At 40.2% G+C, this 12512-nt stretch overlaps 1 protein-coding gene across 1 annotated transcript in view; it reads right to left on the reverse strand.

Moving 5' to 3' along the window:
- LOC100566259 (unconventional myosin-Ie) overlaps positions 1 to 12512 on the reverse strand; it is a 90853-nt gene that overhangs the window by 62168 nt on the left and 16173 nt on the right. Inside the window, exons 2-4 of the mRNA XM_062965156.1 lie at positions 4151 to 4288; positions 3790 to 3879; positions 974 to 1068 (exon numbers count right to left, since the gene is read on the reverse strand). Coding sequence (XP_062821226.1) covers positions 974 to 1068; positions 3790 to 3879; positions 4151 to 4288 — 323 coding nt within the window. The remainder of the gene's footprint in view (positions 1 to 973; positions 1069 to 3789; positions 3880 to 4150; positions 4289 to 12512) is intronic.

Consider the following 12512-nt stretch of genomic DNA (forward strand, 5'->3'; position numbering starts at 1 on the left):
TTGGTTGTGCTCCTCAGCTGAGGCCTCTCTGGCTTGGTTGGACCTGCCGGTAGTTACACTACCGCCAGCACAGCCCTCAGTGTCCTCGGAATGGTTAAGCCCCCCCCCCCCCATGTCAAGGTGGCACCTGCAGGGGGACGGACTTCTTCTTCTTCTTCTTATTATTATTATTATTATTATTATTATTATATTTCTCTCCAGTATTATGATTATTGTTATCATCATCATCCTTCCCTCTTCCTACATATCCTTCCCTCCAATATTATTATCTTTCTCTCCATCATTATTATTTCCTCCAGTATTACTATCTTTCCCTCTATAATAATAATAATTATTATTAATTTCCTTCCATTATTATTATTATTATTATTATTGTCACATCATCATTATTATTAGGTAAGCTATCTTAAGTCCCACTTTGGGAGGAAGGTGGTAATAATAGTAATACTAATAATATTTGGAAAAAATGGTGGCAATAATAGTAGTAATTTTTTCCATCCCCTCCTCTTTTTTCTTTTTCTTTGCTCTTGTTTTTTTAAATATCTATTTTATCTGAAAAATTCAATAAAAATCAATTAAAATAATACCATATATACTCGAGTATAAGCTGAGTATAATTATAAGTAATTATAAATAGAGTAAAATAATAAATGCAATAATAAAAATAAGATCAGAGTGAAATAATAATGTATTATTATTAATAATAATAAAAATAGAGTAAAATAAATGTAATAGTAGCAACAGTAATAGAGAAAAATAATAAATGTAATAATACCAATAATAATAGAGAAAAATAATAAATATACATTCTAGAGTATAAGCTGACCCAAATATAAGCCAACCAGGACCCTCACCCAAGTATAAGCTGAGGAGGGCTTTTTCAGTCTTAAAAAAAGGGCTGAAAAACTAGGCTTATACTTGAGTATATATAATAATAATAATAATAATAATAATAATAATAATAGGGATTTACCTGATAATGACGCACTGATTCTCCCCATCGATCAGCATGTTGCGGTACATGTTGTCTGCCAGCGCATAGATGTGTGGAGGGTTCTCATATTGTGCCTGTAGGAGAACACAAAGCATTCATTTACTGCATCTCAACCCAACAGGATAATTTATTAAATACATTAATTAATTAAAAAACTACATTATAGCCATTTATTGCAATTTGGCTGCCTCTTCTAGCCTCTCTTTTGTGCCATCTAGTGTTCGGTCATGTATTCGCAAGCTTAAAAAAAAAGAAAAGGGTGCTTTGCCCTTAATGGCCACTAGATGGCAGCATCAGAACAGATCTCAAGGTGTGTCAAGGTAAGCTTCGCTGCTTCTGATTGGCTGCTGGGGATTGCAAAACCCTTGATCCCCTGACGTCATGAAAGTGAATGAATCACAACTCACTCAACCGAAAGCAGCGTGTAGAGTCACTGAACAAACAAAATTTTGATTTCCTTTTAGACAACAACTCCCAGAATCCCCAGTCTGGCCCATTCGAAGGGATGATGGGAGTTGTTGCCCAATCAAGGCACACAACAGCAAGAGTTTCAAACATATGGCAATGATTTCATTCAGTATTAGTAGCTTTACAGACAATATATATATAAATACAGGTGTCTTCCTGCATTTCCTCCCATTTATAGGATCTTCTTCTTCTTCTTCTTCTTCTTCTTCTTCTTCTTCTTCTTATTATTATTATTATTATTATTATTATTATTATTATTATTATTATTATTCTCAGTCCACAGCAGACACTCTGCTGGCTGTGGCATTGGATCCCACGTCGGACACTATTATTATTATTATTATTATTATTATTATTAGAAACACAACAAGATGAGTCCACAGCAGACACTCTGCTGGCTGTTGTATTGGATCACACGTCAGACACTTCCCAAGTGTCTAGGACTGTGTGATGTATCGGCGAATATTATTATTATTATTATTATTATTATTATTATTATTACTGAGTCTCCTTCTCCGGAGGTCTGGATGGTCATCTGTCAGGAGGGTTTGGATTGTGCCTTCCTGCAGAATAGGCTTGGACTATATGGCCCTTGGGGTTCCCTTCCAACTCTTGAATCCAAAAATACTAATACTAATAATGCTAATAATAATAGAGTCTCCTTCTCTGAAGGACTTTAAGCAGAGGCTGGATGGCCATCTGTTGGAAGGTTTGAATTGTGCCTTTTTGCAGAATAGGCTTGGACTGGATGGTCCTCAGGGTTCCCTTCCAATTCTTGGATCCAATACTACTACTACTACTACTAACAATAATAGAGTCTCCTTCACCAGGAGTCTTTGAGCAGAGACTGGATGGCCATCTGTCAGGAGGGTTAAGACTGTGCCTTTCCACAGAATAGGCTTGAACTGGGGTTCCTTTCCAACTCTTGGATCCAATAATACCAATAATAATAATAATAATAATAATAATAATAATAATAATAATAATAACAGTCTCTCCTTTTCTGGAGGTCGGCAGAAAAAATGGAAATCAAAGATACAGAATGGGGGACGAGGCCTGGCTTGACAGCAGTGTGTACGAAAAAGACCTTGGAGTCCTCGTGGACAACAAGTTAAACATGAGCCAACAATGTGATGCGGCAGCTAAAAAAGCCAATGGGATTCTGTCCTGCATCAATAGGGGAATAGCGTCTAGATCCAGGGAAGTCCTGCTCCCCCTTATTCTATTCTGCCTTGGTCAGACCACACCTGGAATCACACTGCGTCCAATTTTGGGCACCACAGTTGAAGGGAGATGTTGACAAGCTGGAAAGCGTCCAGAGGAGGGCGACTAAAATGATTAAGGGTCTGGAGAACAAGCCCTATGAGGAGCGGCTTAAAGAGCTGGGCATGTTTAGCCTGCAGGAGAGAAGGCTGAGAGGAGACATGATAGCCATGTACAAATACGTGAAGGGAAGTCATAGGGAGGAGGGAGCAAGCTTGTTTTCTGCTGCCCTGCAGACTAGGACACGGAACAATGGCTTCAAACTACAGGAAAGGAGATTCCACTTGAACATCAGGAAGAACTTCCTCACAGTGAGAAAGGCTGTTCGACAGTGGAACTCTCTCCCCGGGGCCGTGGTGGAGGCTCCTTCCTTGGAGGCTTTTAAGCAGAGGCTGGATGGCCATCTGTCGGGGGTGCTTTGAATGCGATTTCCTGCTTCTTAGCAGGGGGTTGGACTAGATGGCCCATGTGGTCTCTTCCAACTCTACTATTCTATGATTCTATGATTCTATGATTCTTCAAGCAGAGGCTGGATGGCTATCTGTCAGGAGGGTTTAGATTGTGCCTTTCCGCAGAATAGGCTTGAACTGGATGGCACTTGGGGTTCCTTTCCAACTCTTGCATCCAATACTACTACTACTACTAATAATAATAATAGTCTCCTTTTCTGGAAGTCTTCAAACAGAGACTGGGTGGCCATCTGTCAGGAGGGTTTGGATTGTGCCTCCCTGCAGAATAGGCTTGGACTGGATAGTCCTTGGGGTTTCCTTCCAACTCTTGGATCCAATAATAATATTCAAAATTATTATTATTATTATCATCATCATCATCATCATCATCAGTTAACATACAATAATAATATTTTAAAATATATTATTATTATTATTATTATTATTATTATTTCACATGACATCAAGCCAGACCTCCACATTCACTCGGGTTTGGGATTCAGGACCCTCTTTGGGGTTTCAATGTGGGCTTGGAAAATGCCTTTCCTTTTAAGCAGAAAAAGAACTCTGCTCATGCTCAGAGGGCACACAAGACAAAACAAGAATAAGACTCACCGCGCCTTGGTACAAGTCGATCTCTCGGTCGGTGAAATAGGGCAGCTGCTTGAATGGATTGACGGAGATAAGGACCGGACCGATATAAGTCTGGGTTTCTCCAGATAAGGATCACAGAGGACTCGTTGGGCCAAAGAACTAGACCCAAAGGTGCATCTACATGATAAAGTTAATGCAGTTTGATACTATTTTCACATCCATGCCTCAATGGGATCCTGGGAGGCGGGAATTGGGAGAAGAACTAGCGCTTTTTGGCAGAGAAGGCGGAAGACCTTGCAAAAGGATGACAGTTTTGAATAGTTGCAGCTCAAGTGGGATCAAACTGCATTAGTTCTATAGTGTGGACATCGAAAAAGGATACGAAGATGTAGTCGTCCAGGAAGCGCTTCCGGAGGTTGTCCACGATGGCGTCTTCGCTGATCTTGGAGAGGAGCACCATGTCGTCCACCCCGCTCTGCCGGACGTTCTGCGCCTGCCAGTGGAAGCGCTCCTTGCTGCCCTGTTGGGAGGAGAGGCCTCTTGAAGGCCGGAAGGGCCCCAAAGGACATCCAGTCCAACCCCCTTCTCTTATGCAGGAAGACACCACCAAAGCCCTCCCGGCAGGGGACCATCCAGCCCCTGAATCCTTGAATCCCAGAGTTGGAAGACACCCTCAAGGGCCACCCAGTCCAACCCACTCCTGTTGCAAAGACCCAACCCAATTAGGGTGATTAGCTAAAACATTAACGCTGGCTTCCAACTGACAAAGGACTCTTATTACACCCTGGACTCTCCACAGATATATATTTTTTCCTTCCTTGCCCAGTTTATCCATGCCTCACAGACTCTGAAAATGCCTGCCATAGATGTGGGCGAAATGTCAGGGGAGAATACTTCTGAACATGGCCACACAGCCCGGAAAACATATAACAACACTGTGATCCCGGCCATGAAAGCCTTCGACAACACATTGAAGACCCAATCCGATCCCTCCTGACAGATGGCCATATATAGAATAATAGAATCCTCTCTAACAACTAGAAACTCCATGTATGGTGTTATGTAGGAATCCTCATGGGTGCCGGTTAATTGAGAGTCTACTGCATGTATGTATGTATACACACACAGAGTTATATACACACACAGATATATCCACACACATATATATACACACCTGCATACACACATACATGTATACATACAAACATATATATGTATGTATAAGCACATCTACAAATACACACACACACACACACACACATATATATATATCTACACTTGAATACACACTGAGCCCTGGTGGTGGCAAAGTGTGTTAAAGCACTGAGTGGCTGAACTTGCAGACCGAAAGGTCCCAGGTTCAAATCCCGGGAGCGGAATCAGCACCTGCTGTTAGCTCCGGCTTCTGCCAACCTAGCAGTTCGAAAACATGCAAATGTGAGTAGATCAATAGGTACTGCTCCGGCGGGAAGGTAACAGCGTACCTCCGGCGGGAAGGTAACAGCGTGTAGTCATGCCGGCCACATGACCTTGGAGGTGTCTACAGACAATGCCGGCTCTTCGGCTTAGAAATGGAGATGAGCACCAACCCCCAGAGTCAGACATGACTGGACTTAATGTCAGGGGAAACCTTTACCTTTACCTACGTATAAGCACACACTTCTATAAATACACATTCATACATACACACATCTATACACACCTGAATACACACATACATATGCACACATGTATACACACAGATATGTATATATATATACACCCATCTATATATACACACACATCTATAAATACACACACACATACACCTGAATACACACACACACACTTCTATACACACATGTATACACACACATATATATGTATAAATATGCACATATAGACACATACATATATACACGCACACACATATACGCACGCACACACACACACATATACACCTGCATAGACACATACATATGCACACATGTATACACACACACACACACACATACATATCTATATATATAAAAGAGTGATGGCATCACGGCAATTCACAAAACAACAAAAGTACAGGCCCCCCAACCTCAAAATTTGACAACACAACCCATCATCCACGCCTCAAGGTTGATACAACAAAAAGAAAAGAAAAATAAAGTCCTAATTAGAGGGAGAGCAATAATTTTTTTATCCAATTGCTGCCAGTTTAGAGGGCTGATCTCTGCCCACTTGGTTGCCTAGCAACCAAGGGACAGCCAGGTTTCAGTTAGGGGACAGGCAGATTTAGGCCTCACTTAGGCTTCTTCCACAGATTATCTAATTTGCACTGGATTATATGGCAGTGTAGACTCAAGGCCCTTCCACACAACTATATCACCCATTTATAATCTTATATTATCTGCTTTGCACTGGATTATCTTGACTCCGCACTACCATATAATCCACTTCAGTGTGCATTTTATACAGCTGTGAAGAAGGGGCCTCAGATAATCCAGTTCTGAGCAGATAATATAAGATTAGAAATATACAGTAGAGTCTCACTTATCCAACGTAAACAGGCCGGCAGGATAAGTGAATATGTTGGATAATAAGAAGGGATTCAGGAAAAGCCAATTAAACATCAAATTAGGTAATCGTTATACAAATTAAGCACCAAAACATCATATTATACAACAAATTTGACAGAAAAAGTAGTTCCATGCGCAGTAATGCTATGTAGTATTTACAGTAGAGTCTCACTTATCCAACACTCGCTTATCCAACGCATTTTTGTAGTCAATGCTTTCAATATATCGTGATATTTTGGTGCTAAATTCATAAATACAGTAATTACTATATAGCATTACTGTGTACTGAACTACTTTCTCTGACAAATTTGTTGTCTAACATGATGTTTTGGTGCTTAATTTGTAAAATCATAACTTAATTTGATGTTTAATAGGGTTATCCTTAATTCCTCATTATCCAACATATTCGCTTATCCAACGTTCTGCCGGCCCGTTTATGTTGGATAAGTGAGACTCTACTGTACTGTATTTACAAATTTACCACTAAAATACCACAATGAATTTAAAACACTGACTACAAAAGCATTGATTATGAAAAGGCAGACTGCGTTGGATAATCCAGAACATTGTATAAGCGAATGTTGGATAAGTGAGATTCTTCTTTAATATGAAATAATTACTGGGATAGAATAATGCAGAACAATATGATCTCTAAAACCAGGACAGTAAATAAACAGGGGAATTCCACACAGGAAACAATCAGGGCCAGCTAACACCTCCCAACAAAGTATTCCCATCATCAAAGTCTGGCAAATCCTGTTTTCTCAGGGCCACAGACAGTAGAAGCACATAAAATATCGCAAACAACATCACTCTGAAAACAAGGGTATTCCAGACAGGAAACAATCAGTGCCAGCTAACACCTCCCAACAAAGTATTCCCATCATCAAAGTCTGGAAAATCCTCTGTTTTCTCAGGGCCACAGACAGTAGAAGCACATAAAATATCGCAAACAACACCACTCTGAAAACAAGGGAATTCCAGACAGGAAACAATCAGGGCCAGCTAACACCTCCCAACAAAAAACTCACTCAGGGATGAAACAGCCAGGCTTTAACGCTGCAAGGCCATTACATCCTAATCATTTTTCCTAATTGGAGCATTCATACTTGCCTCCAACAAACAAAAAAAAACCAATCAGAAATATTGTATATTCACAACCTTTAGGAAATAATATCCCCTGATGGCGCAGCGTGTTAAAGCGCTGAGCTGCTGAACTTCTGGACTGAAAGGCCACAGGTTTGAATTGGGGGAGCGGAGAGAGCCCCCACTGTTAGCCCCAGCTTCTGCCAACCCAGAAGTTCGAAAACATGCAAATGTGAGTGCATCAATAGGTACTGCTCCGGCGGGAAGGTAACGCCGCTCCATGTAGTCATCCCACATGACCTTGGAGGAGTCTACGGACAACGCCGGCTCTTCGGCTTAGAAATGGAGATGAGCACCAACCTCCAGAGTCAGACACGACTGGACTTAATGTCTGGGGAAAACCTTGACCCTTGACCTTAACTACCACCAATTCCTCAATACTTTATTTCCCAGACCACCAGACTTCGCCACAGCAACGCGTGGCCGGGCTCAGCTAGTATATATATATGTATGTATGTATAAGAACACACATCTATAGATACACACACATCTATAAACATACATACACACACACACACACACACATATATATATATATATACACCTGAATACACACATATATGTGGCGCAGGCTGGAGAGCAAGCCGGCTGAAACCAGCTGCAATGAATCACTCTGACCAGGAGGTCATGAGTTCGAGGCCCGCTCGGAGCCTTTGTTTGTCTTGTCTTTGTTCTATGTTAAAAGGCATTGAATGTTTGCCCTATGTGAGTATAATGTGATCTGCCCTGAATCCCCTTCGGGGTGAGAAGGGCGGAATATAAATACTGTAAATAAATAAATAAATAAATACACACATGTATACACACACACACACACACACACACATATATATGTATAAAGACACACACATATATGCACACGCGCACACACCTGCATAGACATATACATATGCACACATGTATACACACAGATATATGCATATGTATGTATGAGCACACACATCTATATCTATAGATACACATATCTATAAATACACATACATACACACACACATATACACACACACACACACATATATGTATAAATATGCACACACATATAGGCACACACACACTCATATATACACACCTGCATAGACACATGCATATGCACACATGTATACACACAGATATATATATATATATATGTATGTATAAGCACACACATCTATAGATACACACATCTATAAATACACATACACACACACACATATATATACACCTGAATACACACACACATATACACACATGTATACACACACACACACACACACATATATTTATAAATACACACATATAGACACACACATATGCGCACGCGCACACACACACACACATATATCATCCTAGCGTTGGAAGACACCCCAAAGGCCATCTAGTCCAACCCCATTCTGCCAGGCAGGGAGACACAGTTAAAACACTCCTGACAGATGGCCATCCAGTCTCTGCTTGAAACCCTCCAAAGAAGAAGCATCATCATCATCTCTATTATCAAAGATGATGATGATGATTGTTCCTTAGAGTTGGAAGACACTTTAAAAGCTATTCAGTCCATGCCCTAAATGTGCAGGAAGGCACCATCAAATCCCTTCTGACAGATGACCATCCAGCCTTCATTTGGGATCTATCCATATCGTGCAGGTCACACTCTCTCAGCCTCAGAGGGAGGTAAAGGCAGGCAAATATAATACAATATAATAATATTAATTATATATTATATATTAAATGTAATATTACTAATAATATTACCGTATAATGATATAGTACAATATACAGTAGAGTCTCATTTATCCAACACTCAGTTATCCAACGTTCTGGATTATCCAATGCATTTTTGTTGTCAATATTTTCAATGCATTGTGATATTTTGGTGCTAAATTCATAAATACAGTAATTACTACATAGCATTAATGTGTAATGAACTACTTTTTCTGTCAAATTTGATGTATAACATGATGTTTTGGTGATCAGTTTGTAAAATCATAACCTATTTTGATGTTTAATAGGCTTTTTCTTAATCTCTCCTTATTATCCAACATATTTGCTTATCCAACGTTCTGCCGGCCCATTTATGTTGGATACGTGAGACTCTACTGTAGTAATTTAATGCTTATATTGTGCTATACATTGTATGTTCATTTGATTTGTAAGCTGCTCTGAGTCCCCTCCGGGGTGAAAAGAGCAGGATATAAATGTAGTAAATTAAATTTAATTAATTAATTAATTAATAAACAATTGCGATCACTACTACCAGCCCATAGGTCACTCAAGTTCATCATCCACGGAATAAAAGACAGGTGAACACAATGTAACAGACTGCAAATTGAAATACAAAGAAGCCCGGAAGCAACCGTTCCATGCAAATCAATCACCGTTTCCGAATGTGCAACCTCACAAGTCACTGCTTGATAAGTGAATAATGCAAAACGCATGGATATTAATGCAGACAGAGCAAGGCAGGTTGCATGCCCTCCAGCTATCCCAGTTGTTTTGACTTAATTTGGATTACATTAAAAAAATTAAATTCATTCCAATTTATACACATAATAAAAGTGAAAATACATTCGTATGTGTCTGTGTGGTTGGGGTGTCCATTTACACAGATAGGATCCTGCCTCCATAAACAACTATAGTTCCCACTACTCAGGAGACACCAATGGCTTTCCTTCCAATGACATTGCAGGTTATGGCGAGCACCGTGAACATGTCCAAGAGCCTTGTGAATGTTCTCCACAAACACCACAGTGCTCACCACCCAAGAGAAGGCTTTCATAGGGGGACAATTTCCTCCTAGATTTTCTCTTTTTCCTCCACCACAGACATCCCAGTGTTCCTTTCTCTCTCAATTGTTGTGGAATTTGCATAACCCCACCCACTGCCTCTCCCTTAACCCTTTCCTATTCTTGTCTATGGCACCCAGCAGAGGAATTGATCAGCAACTGAACATACTGGAGAAGTTTGGGGATAGTTCATTAAGATTTAAAGGAGTTGTAATATTGGGATGTATACTAGAGAGGTTTGGAGAGAATTCACCAGGATTTATAGGAATTATGGGTCCTGGGATTTATAGTTCACTTGCAATCTAAGAGCACTCTGAACTCCACCAACGATGAACCTGGGACTAACTTGGCACACAGAAATCCCAAGACCAACCAAAAATACTGGAGGTCCTTGAAGGGATTTATAGTTCACCTCCATCCAGAGCGCACTATGAACCCAAACAATGATGGATCTGTACCAAACTTGGCATGCGTACCCGATATGCCCACATTTGAATACTGGTGGGTTTGGAGGGGAAATGGCCTGGACATTTTGGAGTTGTAGGCATTGGGATTTATAGTTCACCTGCAATTAAGGAGCACTCTGAATTCTACCAAAGGTGGAATTGGACCAAACTTGGCACACGGAGTCCCCACGACCAGCAAAAAATACTGGAGGTCTTTGGGGAAAATTCACCTTGATTTGGGGGAGTTGTAGTAAATACACAACCATATGCATTTTGTACAATTAAAAATGACTTTTTCAAATAACCTGAGTATAATAATAGTAGTAGTAATAGTAGTAGTAGTAGTAATAATAATAATAGCAGAACCACCTCTGCCTAATAATAATAATAATAATAATAATAATAATAATAATACATCACACAGTCCTAAACGCTAGGGAAGTGTTCGACTTGTGATTTTGTGATACGAACTCCAGCATATAGATCTCGCTTGCTGTGTCATACTATGTCTATGTGTCAATAATAATAATAATAATAATAATAATGGCAGAACCACCTCTGCGCACAGACAGACTACAAACAGAGGCACAACTATGTGGCCCAAATGATTCATTGGAACTTATGCCTCAGGTACCACCTCCCAGCAGCAAAGAACTGGTGGGATCACAAACCTGCAAAAGTATTGGAAAATGAGCACGCAAAGATACTGTGGGACTTCCGAATCCAGACTGACAAAGTTCTGGAACACAACACACCAGACATCACAGTTGTGGAAAAGAAAAAAGGTTTGGATCATTGATGTCGTCATCCCAGGTGACAGTCGCATTGACGAAAAACAACAGGAAAAACTCAGCCGCTCTCAGGACCTCAAGATTGAACTTCAAAGACTCTGGCAGAAACCAGTGCAGGTGGTCCCGGTGGTGATGGGCACAATGGGTGCCACGCCAAAAGATCTCAGCCGGCATTTGGAAACAATAGACATTGACAAAATTACGATCTGCCAACTGCAAAAGGCCACTCTGCTGGGATCTGCACGCATCATCCGAAAATACATCACACAGTCCTAGACATTTGGGAACTGTTCAACTTGTGATTTTGTGATACGAAATCCAGCATATTTGTCTTATTTGTTGTGTCATAATAAAATAATAATAATAATAATAATAATAATAATAATAATAACAATAATAATAATAATAATAATAATGATGGAGCACTGGAAAACTGAACTGTTTGTTGGAAATGAAAGCTATGGACTTGTCAACATCAGGAGAGGAATTTTCCAGGGAGACTCATTGTCCCCTCTGCTTTTCATTATTGCCATGATCCCTCTGTCAACAATCTTACAAAAAACAAATCTCGGCTATCAAACATCTAAGAATTCTCACAAAATTTCACATTTGATGTACATGGATGACCTGAAGCTATATGGGAAAACGGAAACTGAAACCCAGTCTCTGACCAACACTGTTCGAATCTTTAGCACTGATATCAACATGGAGTTTGGTTTGGACAAATGTTCAACAGTGGCATTGAAGAAGGGAAAAATCATGGAAAGTGAGGGCATAAATATGCCCAATGGCCAAACAATAAAGTGTCACCAGCCAGAGGCCTATAAATACCTGGGCATACTACAGCTGGACAACATCAAGTATGAACATGTGAAAACTGTGGTCAGCAAAGAATACACACAAAGGGTCAGAAAAATGCTCCAAAGTAAGCTCAATGGAGGCAACACCATCAAGGCCATAAACACCTGGGCCATACCTCTCATAAGATATACTGCTAGCATCATAAATTGGACACAGGTGGAACTGGACAATTTGGACAGAAAAACAAGAAAACTC

The sequence above is a fragment of the Anolis carolinensis genome, unplaced genomic scaffold (genome assembly GCF_035594765.1).
Source record: "Anolis carolinensis isolate JA03-04 unplaced genomic scaffold, rAnoCar3.1.pri scaffold_14, whole genome shotgun sequence".
Taxonomy (NCBI): Eukaryota; Metazoa; Chordata; class Lepidosauria; order Squamata; family Dactyloidae; genus Anolis; species Anolis carolinensis.